This window comes from Branchiostoma belcheri, unplaced genomic scaffold, assembly GCF_001625305.1.
Source record: "Branchiostoma belcheri isolate BF01 breed outbred unplaced genomic scaffold, Haploidv18h27 scaffold92, whole genome shotgun sequence".
Lineage (NCBI taxonomy): Eukaryota > Metazoa > Chordata > Leptocardii > Amphioxiformes > Branchiostomatidae > Branchiostoma > Branchiostoma belcheri.
Genome location: NW_017804598.1, coordinates 1,070,271 through 1,087,453, shown reverse-complemented (window position 1 = coordinate 1,087,453; position 17,183 = coordinate 1,070,271). Strand labels below are relative to the sequence as shown.

The window sequence follows — 17,183 nt, the reverse complement described above, 5'->3', positions numbered from 1 at the left end:
TGCAGTTCTTGGCACATTGGCAACAACAAATTTGTGGGTGTCCTCATCAGTACACCCTTAAGACAATGGATTACCCGGTGGGTATCATTCCATCATACAGTGAGGAAGGCCATTTAAACTGATTTTTAAAAGGGCACAACATCGGGCATGTCTGGGGATAGAACCCAGGACCTCTTGGTTCTGAGTCAATCGCTCTGACCATTACACCACTTGATGCCAGTAACTATTTACCTTCTGGATTTCCACCTCTTCAGCTGCGGGGTTCTTAGGCCTGATGGGAAATGTTGTCTTCGGGAGGAGAACAGTGTCGCTGTACTTCTTACTGCTGGCATGGCGCTTTCCCACCACAGACACCGTGTGTGTCTGCCATCTCACACAAGTCCTGGTTCTTACAGCTGGGATGCTACACAAACTTACTCTCCTCCATATCACTAACATAGTTGCGCTCACGTGTGGCATTCTCACCTCAATTCCAAGCACTTATAATCCAGTGCAGTTTATGATAGATATAACGTTACATGTATGTATACTCTAGTCCACATATGGTGCATAGCAGTATGTGTTCTTCTTCGGTGTTGGGAAACAGCTCTGTATTATATCTGAAAAAAAATTATATTTGATATGATTTATGAGGATCTGTATTTATGAGGATCGACCCCCCCCCATCTAAATTTCTGTAATATCAGTTGAAGGAAGCAATTTGGAAACTGGAGTGATAGCATGTATATGTACATTATATTTCGAGGAATCCTGCTGTTTTGATTGATTGATACAAGGACGTTATATCAGTCTCCTGGGGTTTGATTCTTATTGTTTGAACAAACAGCTGAATGCATCTATTTATCCCGATCGCCATGGTATTGGCATACTCAAACCATGGAGTTTAACCTTCTTGCTCAAACCTGTTTCATGCATTCTCAAGCTACATGTAGTGTAGGGAGATCTTTGTGATTCTTTGCCCCTCCCCCGCCCCCATACGTTACAAACGGGCGCAGTTGATTTCTGCGACTCTTTCATCATTAACCTCCTTTAATCACATACGTAAAGGCATGCTACATCTATTAAGATATATCTCTTGTTTCAGTAAGTCTACAATATCATTGAACGACTACGAAAACCGACAAACACGTGGAGTTCACCTTTGTCGTGTGTTGATCTCGAAGTTCAACTTTGACCTTTTGGGCTTTGAACGCCAACAACCATAAGTAACACTCAGTGTGACCTGTTTAAAAACAAATAGCATTAATATCGAACACGTAAATACTAAAAAACTTAAACAATTTCTTTTCTTACTATAACCGATGTGAATTTTATGTAACATCTGCAGCTAAGGTTTCTGATATTGTTTTGTGCGTACATTTTGCTGCGGTGTAAGCAGGTGTCTTGTGACAAGTGTGAAAGTCGCTGGTTGGTAACGCAGGTCAGGAGGAAGTTTTGTCGTCGTCATGTTTCCCCTGGAATTCGGCATGTTTTGACGCGTTACAAGATGTCTGACGCCCACAGAGACTTCCCTAAGGTCTTCCCAGACCACGTAAACGGGATGCTGGCGCGTTCGGCGCTAGGAGAGTCGGAGAATGTTGGTGCGGGTTCGGGGGATCTCGGAGCCCCTACCCCCATCCCTGTGGGCCCCTCCTACCTTCCCAATGCTACCTTTGGCCTAACAGTGGTATACATCGTCCTCTATGCGCTACTCTTCATGTTCATATACGCGCAGCTGTGGCTCATCCTGTACTACAGACACAAGAGGCTCAGCTACCAGACCGTCTTCCTGTTTTTATGCCTCTTCTGGTCAGGCCTGAGGACTACCCTGTTTTCCTTCTACTTCCAAAACTGCGTCTTGGCTAACAACCTGTCGACTTTCCCCTACTGGCTGCTGTACTGCTGCCCAGTGTGTCTCCAGTTCATCACCCTGTGTCTTCTCAACATGTATTTTGCACAGGTGAGACGGTGTTTAATAGGGTAAATGTCTGTACAAATACTAAACAGTCCTATGCTGTACATAGTTGAATGTGTATCATGGTCTGTTTTCAATCAGAAGTGTGAAAAAGGGAACCATAGAGAAGACAAAAGCATCATCATTACTCAATTATTTAGATAAGGCCCTGTAGCTAGCCAAACAGAGAGATCTGCTTTAGACTAGACGCTGGTACATGCATGTGACGACATCTATGTTTACAGTTATTTTAGCTACAGAGATATTAAGCAATTAATTATAAGTTTTTAAACTATAAAGTCCTGTCGATTTAAAAATCTACAGGACGTTGTAGGTGCCACGGGTGCTGCATAATATCAAAGGATGCATGTAATGCCACATGTACTAGTTTAGTAGCCTTGGAGGTTAAAATGTAGAGGGCTGAATTAAAGCAAGAAGGCTGTTTTGCTTAGTGAAGATAACATCGTGCCCCCAGTCAGGCCAGCCTTGCTCCTTGCTGTTTATGTACTTGTGTGACCTCTGATGTGTACAAATAGCCTGACCCCACCAGTACATGTTGACGTGTCCAGGATATGGTATATACTCTATATAATTATAAACGGAGCCGAAAACAAAAGAGTATACTATAAAGGGCGAAACATTTACTACTAGTACAAAGTACGTGTGTTATGATAAAGTTCTCAGACTTATTTGCTGTCTGTCTGCCATTTCAGTAAACAAAACTCGTTGACACAGAGTAAGCCATCTTGAAAAAAAACTGCCTTTACCCTTAGCAAACGATCAGTACTGAAATCTGACTGTCAGTAACTGAACAGTCAACTGATGTTAATAATTGTTATTGATGCAGCTTTACTGTCACTACTCAACTTTTTTTTTACTGTCACTGAAACATTACTTGTCTGCAGACCTTATTAAGAACTGTATGCAGGGGCTGTAGTCCAGCATAATATTGTCAGTAATACGAAAACATTTCTGTAACTTGATTCTAGAGAAAACCTTGTAAATGTGTGTAACTTAAGTAGAGAGCCTGGTTGTTTAAGTATATATTATTGATTGTGAAAAACCAACATCACTAAGTAAACCTGCTAAGTGCCTGTGTCCTTGTTGGTGAGGGTAAAATGGAACACAGCAGTTTGAGTGAGAATTAGGCCATGCCAATTTGATTTGTTGGTTCTCAGATTTACTTTAGAAAGTCAAAGAATTTGGCAGGCAGAAAAAAAAGAAAAATAAAACCAGGCCAAGGCATCCTGTGATAGCTTGAAATGCTAGAATAGGAGCCAAGTTAACAAAGTAGGCTGGCTCATATTATCCAAACAATGAATTTTCAACTTTAAAGCACTGATAAATGGAAAAGGCTGTAACAGGTAGGAAGACAGGGACTTTCTTTAACTGTAATTTGTGTAAACAGGTGTCAAAATATGAGCATCTGGGGTTAATTCAGAACCGAGTATGTAAGTTTTTTGTGCAAGTAAGGGTGAAGTTTAGAACCAAGAAATTAAATTGTTGTGGCCTTCGATAAAAAACTTAAAGTATCCCATTTGCAGCTGTTACCTCGTTCCATCAAACAGAAGTGTAATGACTTGTGTAAAATGGGAAACACAATGGCTAAATGCTACCGGTAATGGCTAAAGTGAACGGTTGAGTGAGGTCATGTGTAAGAAATTGATGCTAAAGTGCCCTCACAACGAAGGGCAAATTGATTGCTCTATTGTTGACATTTTTATTGCTTTGCATGCCTCATGAATATCAGTATGATAAGGATGTAGTTTCAATCGGATTCAAAATTATGCAGAAAGAAAAGTTCAAAATAAGTTATGTACTACAGTTGATACATGTAGGTTTTCTATTCATGTAGTAACATTACTTACTACTAGTAGCATGTATTTGTTTTCAAGTATCACCAAATCTATTGTTTTCTGCCTTACAAGCATTACTGTTTTCTCCAACAGGTGGTCTTCAAAGCAAAAGGCAAATATGCCTCAAATCCAAGCAGATATAAGTAAGTAGCTTCTTGGTTTATTACTAGTATCTTGCCTTCTGTTTCTACCAAAGCTATGATGTACAAATTCACTGTTGGAGACATTATAATTGTATTGGTCCTTTTTGTACCAAAGTGAATCATTAACATGTGAATCTGTGCCTTTTTCACAGAAGGCCACTGAAAATAGCGTTTGGGGTGGCAGTTCTAATCTTTGTGGCCACTAACATCACCTGCGCAGTCCTAATACGGCGGTACGATGGAGAGGACATTCCTGGGGTAGGGTTAACTCACCTTCTTATGGTCAACACTCAACAGTGTTGGACAAGTACATTGTTTCCTTAGTTATGTTTGCACATGGTTTTTGCTCCATTTCTTCTTCTTCTTGTCGAAACCAAAAAGGTTAATGTCCTGAACCAGACAGCTGTCATCATGTTGCTGTAGCAGACACCCTTTTATATTATGTAGCAACGTTGCAGGACAGTTGGATAGACCGGTCACCATATACATCGTAGATATAAATCTGTGTTTAATTAATTAACAGAGCAGTAGTTTGTTAGCCCAGAGCATGTGAAGGTAGACATCTATACATTGCTAAGGCATGAATAGTACTGTTTAGGTAAAAAATCTTCTTATTGTAACGAATCTAAGTCAGCAACTTTGTGCACCATTGTAACCATTTATGATAGACTAGAAATCCAGTGGTTTTGCTCGATTTCTTGTAAGACCTTGTTTGTTGTCATTCCCGCAGGCCATCATTGTAGGCAGGGTGATCATCAACGACTCCCTGTTTGTGATTTCTGCCATTCTGCTGTCTGTCTGTATATACAAGATTGCCAGAATGCCAACAGCAAATGTTTTACTGGAAGCAAAGGTGAGCTCTGGCCTGAGCTTCTGCTATTTCTTGGGTACAGTAATATATGTTCTGTGTCTAAGGATTGCGTAATTGCCTCTCACTATGCCTCAGTAGCTGCTCGATTAGGTGGTATGTTCAGTCATTTCAAGTCAAACCTGTACAAGAGACCACTTCTACAAAACTACCACCTGGCCAATGTCAGCACTTTTTGGTGGTTCATTACATGATTTTCCCTACAGACACAAGCATTAAGAATCCTGTCTATAGAGACCACCTGTTCACATAGACCAAATTTTATTGGTCCCCTGAGTGGTTTTCTTGGGCAGTTTTGACTTCAGTTTTTAATCTGCCTCTTGTAATCGCAGGGCTTCACAGTGGGCCAGTCTATAGCAGCGTCAGTAGGGATCATCCTGCTGTATGTGTCCCGTGCCATGTACAACCTGGTCGCTGTCTCACCCATACCTACACCTTCCCTGGGATACAGCTGGCTTAACGTCTCAGATCAGGTGAGGATTGAAATCTACATACAAAATAGCAATCAAGTCCTGGGATATATCCATTCGTTTCTGATATATGTAGTAGCTTTTGATAAATGTCTTCACTCTTCCTCCTTCTACAGTCATTTTAGATGCTTTAAAGGGGCTTTTACCTACTACAGGAAGTAGACAGGGAGGTCATGTGTAGAATGTTGTCTTGAATATTGTGCTAGGACCTGAGGAGGTGATGTGTAGAGTATTGTGCTGAATGATGTGCTATGTTTCTCCCAGGCTGACCTGTTGAACCTAGGGGCCAGTGACCTGAACTACCTAGTGTTTGGGCTGGTTCTGTTCTTCTGGGAGCTCCTTCCGACTTCCATCGTGGTCATCCTGTACCGAGTCAGGCGCCCTCCACAAGATCTGGTAGCTTATTTCTCTAAGTCTCATGTGCTTAGAGGATTTCACATTGTCTATGCCACTATAATACAATGTTAACGTTACCAACACAATCATGTGTGCCTGTGTTACAGGTACCTATTATAGAATGGCTGACATCCACAAGCAGTGGTTGGCATATTTCAAAACGTTTTAATGACATAACAAAGTCATACATACTTACGATGTAAAAAAAATGACAAAAATCATTGATTGTTCATATTCTACAATTTGTGCCTTTAACTTTTAAGTCTGGTGTAATTATAATGTTGTTTCTCCAGATGTCATCAAGCATGTCCACCCAGAGCTATAAATACTTCTTTGACAATCCGAGGAGGTACGACAGTGATGATGACCTGTCCAGGGTGCACAGCAGAAGTGGCAGGTGAACATGCTTTCTACAAAAAGTGTTGATGATTTTCAAATTGGAAACATTCCTATACATCTGTGCTCTTGAGGTTTACCTGTGAGTGTACAAACCTGCATTCCTTGATGTTGAGAAAGCATATACCATTGGTTGACTTGCTGTATCTTCCTATCCTTCTTCCCGTCCCAGCCAATATGACATTCCGACCCTGCCAGTCACCCCCAGCTCGTACTCCATCAACAGCAGCACCCCCACCCCCCGGGGGTACGGCACCATCATGAGGAGCAGCAGCGGGAGTTACCCCTCGGGGCAGTACGGCATGCCCGGCACCACCCCGCCACTCCTGTTCAGCACAGGCAACATCAACCCTGGCAGCAGGTACCAGGCGTATGATGGGACATGAGGGCAAAGGTCACCACACCAGGTGTATGATGGGACATGAGGGCAGCTGTCTTTGCACCAGGTGTATGATGGGATATTAGGGCAGACGTTATAGAACCAGATGTATGATGGGATATTAGAACCATGGCAGCAAAGATTGAAAACAGGAGAAAAGGCACAATCCATTGCAGGAAATCAATATGAGAGAACTAAGAAGTTATTCTATGACTTGATATACCATAAGGTGTAGCCTGTGTGAAGTAACTTTTAAAAATTCAATAATTAATGCTTCTCTTGTGAAATTGTGATGTATAGTAATTAAATGAAGTACAGTGTACTCATAGTCTGATACCTATTCATGCATATGATAGAAAGAGGAAAACACGTAAAAAAATAATATTATGGGTCGTGCTAAGAGAATGCAAAACTGTAAGATTTATAAACATACATTTAAGAGCTGTAAATATGAAATGTTGTTATGGCCATGCCATATGTTGAGATCAGTCACTCAAGATAATCATATCAAGTTTAGAGAGAACTGGCCACTTTGCCATGTAAAATTATTCTTTCCATGAATACCTTGTACCAATGCCAGAAACCTAATTCTAACAGATGAGAAAAGTATGAATTAATGTATTAATGTGGAAGTGTGTTTCCACAGTTTAATTAGGAAAATAAGTCAGCTGTAAGTTTTTACTTGCTGTTTTTGGATCACCCACTAGTTGACATACTGGGATTTTGCTGTAGTTATGTCTTGTACGTACAAGACCCAGAACATTTTGGAGTTGTAATTGATAACAACGCCCATGCTCAAAGCAAACAAAGTAACTCACATTTGTGCAGGCAGTATGAGCTACTCCAAAAGACATGAAATTCATGATATAATGTTTGCCTCAGAAAGTTCGACAGTGACGAGTTACTGTACTTTTGTAGCAGTATTTTGTTGTTTTAGTTTGAATTTATTTCCAAAGTTTAGTTTTACATCTTGATGGAAACACTGCATCTAATGATGCAGATAGAAGAAAGCAATCTGAAAAGTACACTTGTTGATAAAAGAGGGGAGAATGAATTGTCTTCGTGTGTACAAGTATACAATACTTAGTCTAATATACAGGGTTTGCTTGAAGTGGATAGATACACCTATCCTTTGGGAATATTGGCAGTATACGTATTCAAGCTAATATAAAGCATTAGTCTAATTGGTTGTAGTGAGCTTTCTTCAACTGCTAATTTGCTTGCAAATATCTCAGTTACCTGGGAAAGTATATGAAGTTCTCCCACCATTATATACATGTACAAGGTTTATTCCCAGAATGAACTTTTTTATTTGTACCGGCAGTTGCTGTCCTTGAACAGGGTCTTCATGCCATTACAGAAATGGGAGGCAAGGTTGTAGTTAGAACTTGTACCCACTTGGGTAGATGGTAAAGGTAAAACTGGAAGCAGAGCTTTCTGAGGAATTGTGTGCCACAATGAAGGAATGGGCAGGTGTCTGCTGAGCAGATGTACTTGTACTGTGACATGGAATATTTGTAAAAATTGTGCTGTGCTTTCACATGAAAAGACACAATATTTGAATATGCACTGAATGCAATAGAATGGACAGGAATCGTGGTGTAAATACAGTATTTTCTTTGCCTGCATAAAGCTGGCTTATTAAACAGGAACATACATGTAGAAAACAGCTTATCTCCAAGCAGATCTGAAGGTGGCAAAATTGTAAACCACCTGGGCAGTATCCATTTGTTCGGTGGCAAATAGATACTGCCTTGCCTTCCTGCAGTTGATTACAATTTTGCCACCGTAACATCTGCTTGTTAGCCTATTCTTGAAATCAGAATCCTAAAGAGTGGCAACTTTATGTAAATTGTTATTTTTGTAAGATTGAAATGCAGTGTTAATAGTGTGCAGAATGATGTTTGAATTATGTGCAGAATTTTTGGTTTACTAATCTGTTTATTCTCAGTATTATTATTCTTAATTTCTATTATAATTATTACTTGTGTTGTACATGTATCGCTTTTATGTTTAGCTTTTCTTTTAATTATTATCAATGTAATAAATGTATATTATGTTAAATGCTTTGCAATGTTCTGAAAACAAGATTAACCATATGCTCTTGGATGAATGTAAATTACAATATACTACTTTTTAGATTAAAGACTTGTTGGTTGAACTGGAATTCAGTGAATGTAGGTTTGAACATGGCCGAACATACCAAAACCTGTTGAAAGTGTAACATTCATTGTTAGTATAGTAGTGTATGACAGGTATGGAGTCCAGACCGGTAACAACATACATCTTGTCTTCCTGTTAAGGCCACACCAATTTAATCACTTGGTTCTCAGAATCGCCCTATTTTTCCCCCAAATGAAAAAAAAAGACCACCACAGCTCCCATTCAGTAAATTTGCAGTCTCCATCCTCAATACTCTTACAATTGTGTATCGTTGCTATAATATTTTTCATTAATCAAACCATACCAATTCACATACCAGTATCATGCAACAAATCATAGTTTTACATTTACTTTTGGATAATTTTCAACAAACTCTTAATTGGTAATATTAGGATGAGGTTGGTTGTCTGCCATAGTAGTGTATTCGCCCTGTCGCTTCATATTTTTGAAGATGCAAAACATACAATTAAATTGCTGTGGCCTAAGCTAATAAATTCAGGTAATTTGAAATGAGTAAGCTGATTTGGTAAGAAGTCTGGTTATGCAGCATAATGCTTGAGCAGAAGTTAAAGCAATAAAAAATGTTCAAATCTTCCAGCACTGATGTTACATACATTTGTAAATGTTTTATGACTTAGGGGCCAGGGCATAGTTTATTGTGTGCTGTTTATCCAGATTAGGTTGATAGCTTGTGGGTATGTGACGATTGACAAGCAGAATGACAGGTCAAAAGGTCATACACAGGAAATGTCTCTGGCTGGGAGCAAGCAGAAGCCATAGGGGAATATTCAGGATAGCATGAGGAACCTTCCAATACTTCCCAGAAGTCATTTGGTGTAATGTAGCCAGCTGCCGCCGCGCTGCGTGCCTGTGAAGCTGGAGTGTTGCGCCAAAGGGTGGTGGCTATACAGATACAGAAGTCTGAAGACGGATAGAATGATAGACAATACTGGTTTCACATCTTGACTGGAACGGCAACATAAAAAAGGACACGACCAATACCGACAGGATACGTCTTTATCCAAATTCACCACCATAACATTGAGACAAAAACTAACCTTATAGCACTTCATTTTGCACAAGTTGTCCTTCCATACTGTTGACAAGACTATTGTACAGTATTTACAAGGGTAGTTACACACCAATACTTTACCTTATACAAAGATCTTATCATTTTGTAAGAGGTTTCCTTCAAGACCCTATGATGAAATCACCAGACTGAGTAATATTAACTCCTATTACCTTCACTTAATACATTAGGAAAGTCCAGTTCTAAAGTTTATCATACCTGGGTTTATATCTTAAGCCTTAACAAATTCAGTAGTTTTCTTGTTTCTTTGGCAGATGTATTTGAAATGGAATATTAAAGTACAACCATGTTTTAAGCAACATTGATTCTTACATCTATCACATTATAATAATAGATAAAGCTAAAATGGCTGTATACATACAAACTGTTACTCTAACACATGTGTTAAACCTTAAAGTTGTTTTTTTTTTTAGGATTATTCCTGTGTCAGGACTCAGAAGGTCACCACAATCCATTAGTACCAATCTCAATACAACTGCTGACTTATACAGGCAGCTTACATACATGTACATGTGATCTTCACTTGTCATTCTATACACCAACCAAAATCAATTATCTTAGCAACCAACATCTAATTATTAACAAACAAATAAACAAGTGATTCAATACAGCCCAGTGTGCCACAAACACAAATAAAACAGTGGGAAATGTGTGCATGTGCAAAGTGCTGCCACATCAACTTAAGATATGTTTCTTACCAGTATACTGACAAATATATCTCCTTACTACTTAACACTATTCAAGTAGCCTTTAGTTTTGTTTCATAACAACATATAAAGAACATCTAATCTCTGCACATGGACATGTTACAGTTTGTCAGCAGAGCAATATTTACCCCATTAACCGTTAATACCATATATACAATGTACATGTTTGACTGGCTGTATTTGACTTTTATACAATTTCTAAACAAACTACAATTAAAGCAGCACAAAAAAATGCAGGATATATTCGATTTATCATTTCATTGGTCTTATATACACAACTTATAAGTACTCCAGAAATAATATTGCCCACTTTCCAGCATGTCTATTCTTCACGAAGCGGCCTGGAATGACAGTTTCCTCATCCCACTTGAGCAGAAGTGAAGACCAGAACTCCTAATTTCTGTCGAAACTAGAGAACACGAAAACAACAATATGAGAGTTTTGACCAAATTATACCTTGACTGAGCTTAGCCTATCTCAAATGCCAGCAAAGAGTGTCTTCAATGCATGTTTAGTAATTCTGTATTCTTAACAGGTTTTACTGAACAATTAAAAATGTACCACACATCATTTAGAGCAGGTATAACTGCCCTTCAGCATAATACACCATGGCCAGCTTTGCAGGCACACGACCTATCACGACCTGTAAGCATTGTTTAAAGCTATCTAGTGGCGATGACCCTACTGTACTTGGTGGCTGCAAGTTCCACTTTATGATAGTTCTAAGAAAAATAAGTTGTCTTATATCTTACCAGGAGTTCTGTCTCCCTCATTATTCCATCTTGTTCATCTCAAACCGGGTGGTCATGATTTCCTGCAGACAGATGAAGAGAACAGATATGTCATAACTTGTTTAATACATGTTACGCACAACATTCCATGTGAATAATATCTTATACATAAACAAGAATGTACAATTCTACAGAAATGTACGAGTTGAAATTGAGTATTCATGTACATTAATAACCATAATTGAAAAATGCCAATAAATACTTAACAGGTATCTGATAACTTACTTCATCAGAGTCTAAAAGACTTGGCAAGGCTCTGTGGTATTGGAATAAAAAAACATACAACTGTTACAATAACCTCAACCATGTATCACAAAGACAAACTGCAGTACAGTCAAGTATATGTTACATGTTCATGTTAGTCAATCATTTGGCTGTTTCTTTTTCCACAACAATTCTCAACTCATGCAATGATTGATTACAATGGTATCCACTCAGTCTAGGCATTACTGTAAAACAGAGACATTCAGAAAGAGATGTAGACAGGACTTACGTATCAGCGACTGAAGAAGGAATGTTTTCTTCTATCCATTTCAAATCCTCCTCCTTGTGAAGTGAAAGAAACAACTTTTAGAGGATGAATTTACAATACAGCAAACTTCTATACTAAGTCTTACGGGCAACAAGAAAACCTGTCATTACAAATCACTACACTATAAACAACTTGAAAAATGGAGACAAGATTTTTCATACAGATATAGCCATTGTGCTGATTGTTGTGTTCCTATAGATCCATATTGTATAGAAGAGACTTACTGCCTTCATGTCTGTATCGTTCATGGCCGGGGAGTTGCCGTTGGCGTTGTTTTTCCCACTAAGGCCGCGCATCTTCATTCCCTCTGTGAAAACAAGATAAGACTTAAAAGACATCTGCGCTAGCCTACTAAAACGATTTTTTTTTACTTTAACAAAAGCAGAGGTACTGGGACAAAGTACTCAAGTATAGAACGTATATTTTCACTCCATCACAGAAAAGACATACAAAAACACAAAAAGGTGAAACCAATAAAACACACATTTCTAACAGAAGCGAGGTACAAAATGTGTATACAAAAGGTTGAAATAGATATGTTTTGAGTTTGTAGTAATGAAATTTCTCTAGTATAACCTGATTTTTCAAAACATTTTTCTTAATACGAATACAAAGTCTGTTTACTACATTTCAATGTAACATTACAGTAAAGAGTTGACATGGTACTAACCAAAAGCATCGTTGAGCATGGGTTCCTCAGCTTCCACATCCTGTTCCTCAGTCAGTGGAGAGAAGGCATAGCTGCACAAGACACAGTGGTCCAATGATTAATATAGAAACATCTATTTGTATTTGAATATAAGATGTAAAAGCAGGGACCAGCAACAAGCAAATGTAAACATTGACTGCGATACTGTGTGTGTACTGACCGCTGGTTGTTGGCTGTAGGCCTCCACAGGACCATGATGACCATCAGGATGACCGAGAACAGGAGGTGCCAGTAAGCCTCATCCACCCACAACTCTGACCAGTCCTGGGGTGGGGAGGGGGGCACTTATCAACACATAAAAACAACTGCAACTCTCTTAACACTAAAGAACTTACAATAAAACAGTATGATATTAATGCACTATTTGCCAGCTGTTTAACATTTCTTTTGATGTGTATGTTGATTTAATCTTCTTGTAACAAAAGCTGTAACAGCTCAATTAGACAAGAGTTAACAGGTACTTACAGACAGGCACTGTGTGAATCTGATTGTCTTAAAGGACCAAATCATGAAGCCGATGGAAGCTGGAAGAAAAAGAAAATCTTATTTATTAAGTTTGTACCGGTAAATGCTGACTATATTGCACTGAACAACCTGCTACACCAAACTCGTATGTCTATCTTATTGAAAGCATTGTTTAAAGGTATCTGTGATGATTTCCCTGTATAGTGCTTAGTGGCAGTGAGTTTCACTCTACAATATAGTTCAAGGGAAAAACATTTTGAACACCTCAAATCCTTGGTTGAATAAAACAATTTTTTGGTCTGGGACACCCAATTTTCTCAATTTCTGTTATATTTAGCATTGAAATGTGTGTTTTCTAGAGTGTGTATGACATAAATAAAATATAACACCAAACAAACAAACCCACCTAGCACAGCGAAGATGAGAGTGTTGGTGAAGTGTCTGTAGAGGGACAGTTTGACCAGGTTGCGGCGGAGGCGCAGGGTGCGGGTGGTCTGCACCAGGCTGCTGAAGATCCACCAGCAGATGGCCGAGTCCAGCACGGCCAGCGGGATGGACGCCAGTAGCGCCTGGTTGGTCGGGTCCTGTTTGGGCTGGAGAGGGAATCGTGTTAACATACTGGTGTAAATATACACTTCAAATCAACATGCCCGCAGAATGTACTGCACCTGAGCATGCATAACATTTCTACAGAACATATTGTTTAAGGTTGTGTTGATGTATTTAAGGATGACATGTTGTGTTGGAAAAGATATCTTATACAATAGACAAAATTCTCATGCAGCATTGACCAAACATCCAACAGAAACAAAGGTTTTGCACAGGTGCAGTACATTCTGCTGACATCCTCTTCAAGTTACTTTCATACAAAATTGATTACTAGTACCTAACCCATTTTTTCCATTCCATTTACAATATAAGCTTCAGGGCTGTTTTTGTGAGTCATAGACTCTCTACAGATTTGTTTCTCAAGTTCAACACTCTAACTACATGTATAATTGCAAATTTTACAACCAAGAGCTATCAAACAAAGTACAAGAAAAACATGCAGCAAAAGTAAGATCTCCTGCAGGAGAGAGCAGAAGAGTCCTACAGTCTGGTCTCTACAGACAAGCACCTACCGACAGCCCAGAGGACACATGGCGATAGGGCTGCATGTGGGGGCCAAGAGATCAGGACCACATCAGTAACAGTTAGCCTCAGTACAAACTACTCTTACTTATAGCAGTATCAGTCACTGGTGTGTGGTTAACGACAGGACACGTTGTTAGTTCATTACATAATGGATCATATGGTCAATTCACTAGGGCCTAATTTAATAGTAGACTAGACCCATTTGCTACTATTTTGGTTAATCAAACTTAAAGTCTACGTGAAGAAAATGCAAACTTTAGAGAAATCATGCGAAGGACTTTATGCATGCCAAAACTTTACCTTTAGCCACCCATAACACAAGTAAGACCTTCTCAATCATCTAAGCCTATTGGCTCAGAACATTTGAGTAGGTTATCTCTCAAAGCAAGAGCCACACAAACTGTGTTGCTTCAAACAATGCAGATAGACAAGCTACCAAATGTCTGTAATTTCTATCTGAAGACATTTTTAAAAGGATACTGTAAATTAGGGAAAGTTCAGAAAAGGCTCTTGAAGATTTGACTAAGGACACATCCCTACTGAAAACAAGTGGATATTCCTGATCCTTGGTCCCCATCATGCATTCTTACCATGCCATTCAGGAATTGTTACAGACACAAGTCACACACGCACACGTAACCATGCATGTGCATGTACACTCACAAACACCTCACTACTTATAATGATAGTCCAACACAAAAATAAGATCTGGGTTGACCATCTCCATACTTACTCTGATGGAGCGGAGACAGCCCTCCACAGATCCCAGGATGAAGTACAGGGCACCGACACCCAACACACGGTGGAGCATCGGGCCAAGACGGGGCCTGGGGAAAAACAACACAGTCGGGATTCTTTGTAAGATAATTATCACTGTGTCTCAATACTTAATCAAAGACATTTCTTGAGATTTTGTTACAAGAAAACTAGCCTAACTAACTACTGCTCTGTTGATTCTCACTCAAACACGTTCATATGGTAACCAGCCCCTACAACTCTGTCCTGCCATTTGCTACACAATGTAATCCAACACCATAGGGTGTCTGCTACAGCACCAGCCACCATGGTGACAGTCATCTAATCCATTGACCCTATTTGTTTGGAAGAAAAAGAAGATTCATTTTGTTTACCCTGTAAAAGAAGAAGACTTGTTATGTTAACGGACTAACAAGTCTGTTATTCCATGTTCTCTACCACTGTTGAATAAGCTGACTTACTTGACGATTCCATACCCCAGGCAGACAATGATGACCAGCATCCTGGCCAGGGTTCTCTTCAGACATGACACCAGCTCAGCAAACACCACTGCCCCTCGCACTGTGGGAATAAATAAATGTGGGAATGAATAAATGTTTCTCAAGTTAATAGCAGCATAAAGAACAAATATTTGAATTAGGACCACCAGACAAAAAATTTATCATACACCTGTAGCATAAATCTGGCTCTTAGTCTTAATTATAACTTGCTGGGTTTAACTTCTGAGACAGTGGAAGATAAAAGATCCCACTTTTTTGTTATGTGTAAGTTATGCGATGATAAGAGGAGTAGTTTTTACCTCTGGGGGAGGAGACATCCTTCTGCGGAAGGGTTTTGTGAGAGATTTAGATTTTCATGTTCGCAGCTGTTTCTCGCATTTGGGTGGACGGATTTTTTTGGGACTTGGTGTATGTTTTGCTATTGGGCTGTAGATTATGCACGTTCTTTTGTTTTTATTGTATATGTGTTTTCGGGCAGGAAAATGGTGCCTTTTGGTGGCCCCAGAACACCCCTTTGAGCGTAAAAATGGTCGCGACCGTTGACCTTGGGCATGTCTAAGCTATTCTCGGTCTGGTCCACGTATATGACCCCTCACACAGAGGGGTGTCCAGTCTTGATAAATTCTTTGTTTAAAAACGTTAACCTATATAAAAATATACAATAAAAAGCCCGGAGGTATAACATCTCAGATTGTACTTGTTTTTTCTTTAAATCTGGAAAAATTGGGATGGCATTTCTTTGGAGAGCTCCCTTCTTGCTTGTGATCAAAGAAGGAACAGTTTGAGATGAAATATATTTCGTCTTCCACCATATTAATATGTACAGTATTGACAAGTTATTCCACTTCCAGTGGTACCTTACCTGATACCCCAGTGCTGTTGACATGCTGGTACTCAGCATAGAACACAGCCTTCTCCAGCATGCCCAGGATGATGACTCCTCCCACCCAGAACTGGATCCGCAGCAGGTCCCTCCACTGGCAGGCCAGCAGGAGCAGCCAGATCACCCCGTACAGCACGTACACTCCACACATCACACCATAGAACTGTACAGGAACAGCACAAGTGTGGTCAGTACAGCATGTACAACTATAGAACTGTATAGGAATAGTTAACTCTCCACACATCACACTATAGTACAGTACAGTGTGGTCAGTACAGAATGTACAAATACATGTATAGAACTGTACTGAACAGTTAACACTCCATGCATCACCCTATAGCTATAGAAGTATTAGAACTGTACAGGAACAGCACAAGTGTGGTCAATACAGCATGTGCAGCTATAGAACTATACAGGAACAGCACAAGTTATCAGTATTCCATCTACAACTAGAACAGTAAAGGAACAGGACACACACATCACACTATAGAAACTGCAGACAGTAACAGTAAAGTTGACACATTACTTACAGGAAGCAGTGCCCAGTCTGTAGCAGAAAGGTAACTGGTGCCTTTTCTCTCGGAGACACCAACTGAAAAACAATAAAACATTTCTTAAAGCAACTCTCCAAATACTGACAAAGTCTCAACAATTGCTACAGGGTGCAGAGGTTATAGCAAATGCCATTCTGTGCTTCAAACAAGCAAAATGAACGTAAGTGCTTACCAGTCAATTGATAGTCCTCCACACCTTCTGTATTGACTGGCAGGATCCTCACCACCAGCAGGTAGGGACCATTCTCCCAGGCATGGGTCACAACATTACCTGAGTGCTGGGATCAAAATGAACAGCTTAAAAATAGTGTACTTAATCTTCTCCCTACTGCCTTACCCCATAACCAATACAAATTTGGTATCCAGTGCTGAAACCTGAAAATAAAGCTTACGTTTTTTCAGTACCATGAAACCAGCAGTAAGTGACTTAAAGGAACACTTAAGTACAGGAAATGAGT

At 39.5% G+C, this 17,183-nt stretch overlaps 3 protein-coding genes across 4 annotated transcripts in view; 1 reads left to right on the top strand and 2 right to left on the bottom strand.

Moving 5' to 3' along the window:
- The window catches only part of LOC109488198 (isoleucine--tRNA ligase, mitochondrial-like), a 27,234-nt gene extending 26,010 nt beyond the window's left edge, over positions 1-1,224 (bottom strand). The window contains exons 1-2 of the mRNA XM_019792379.1: positions 1,140-1,224; positions 232-599 (exon numbers count right to left, since the gene is read on the bottom strand). Coding sequence (XP_019647938.1) covers positions 232-459 — 228 coding nt within the window. The 5' untranslated portion in view covers positions 460-599; positions 1,140-1,224. The remainder of the gene's footprint in view (positions 1-231; positions 600-1,139) is intronic.
- A 149-nt stretch (positions 1,225-1,373) lies between these two features.
- LOC109488197 (integral membrane protein GPR137B-like) lies at positions 1,374-6,840 on the top strand. 2 transcript variants are annotated; one of them, XM_019792378.1, is made up of 9 exons: positions 1,374-1,939; positions 3,883-3,932; positions 4,085-4,190; positions 4,663-4,785; positions 5,133-5,273; positions 5,535-5,666; positions 5,960-6,063; positions 6,235-6,430; positions 6,470-6,840. In XM_019792378.1, the coding sequence occupies exons 1-9, from the start codon at positions 1,487-1,489 to the stop codon at positions 6,485-6,487; spliced, it is 1,323 nt and encodes a 440-aa protein (XP_019647937.1). In that variant the 5' UTR covers positions 1,374-1,486; the 3' UTR covers positions 6,488-6,840. The 2 variants fall into 2 exon arrangements, with proteins under 2 accessions (XP_019647937.1, XP_019647936.1); XM_019792377.1 differs by having other exon boundaries at positions 6,235-6,840.
- A 2,767-nt stretch (positions 6,841-9,607) lies between these two features.
- The window catches only part of LOC109488152 (transmembrane protein 87A-like), a 10,676-nt gene continuing 3,100 nt past the window's right edge, over positions 9,608-17,183 (bottom strand). Inside the window, exons 3-16 of the mRNA XM_019792309.1 lie at positions 16,898-17,003; positions 16,702-16,763; positions 16,151-16,334; positions 15,250-15,349; positions 14,766-14,859; positions 13,305-13,491; positions 12,899-12,957; positions 12,594-12,697; positions 12,395-12,465; positions 11,949-12,031; positions 11,686-11,738; positions 11,418-11,448; positions 11,154-11,215; positions 9,608-10,810 (exon numbers count right to left, since the gene is read on the bottom strand). Coding sequence (XP_019647868.1) covers positions 11,174-11,215; positions 11,418-11,448; positions 11,686-11,738; positions 11,949-12,031; positions 12,395-12,465; positions 12,594-12,697; positions 12,899-12,957; positions 13,305-13,491; positions 14,766-14,859; positions 15,250-15,349; positions 16,151-16,334; positions 16,702-16,763; positions 16,898-17,003 — 1,176 coding nt within the window. The 3' untranslated portion in view covers positions 9,608-10,810; positions 11,154-11,173. The remainder of the gene's footprint in view (positions 10,811-11,153; positions 11,216-11,417; positions 11,449-11,685; positions 11,739-11,948; positions 12,032-12,394; positions 12,466-12,593; positions 12,698-12,898; positions 12,958-13,304; positions 13,492-14,765; positions 14,860-15,249; positions 15,350-16,150; positions 16,335-16,701; positions 16,764-16,897; positions 17,004-17,183) is intronic.

Excerpts from the sequence above, each read along its gene's own strand:
- LOC109488197 (XM_019792378.1), top strand. The coding sequence starts at position 1,487 with ATGTCTGACGCCCACAGAGACTTCCCTAAGGTCTTCCCAGACCACGTA. Across the intron at positions 4,191-4,662 it reads ATGGAGAGGACATTCCTGGG|GCCATCATTGTAGGCAGGGT; the intron begins GTAGGGTTAACT and ends TCATTCCCGCAG. Across the intron at positions 4,786-5,132 it reads ATGTTTTACTGGAAGCAAAG|GGCTTCACAGTGGGCCAGTC; the intron begins GTGAGCTCTGGC and ends TTGTAATCGCAG.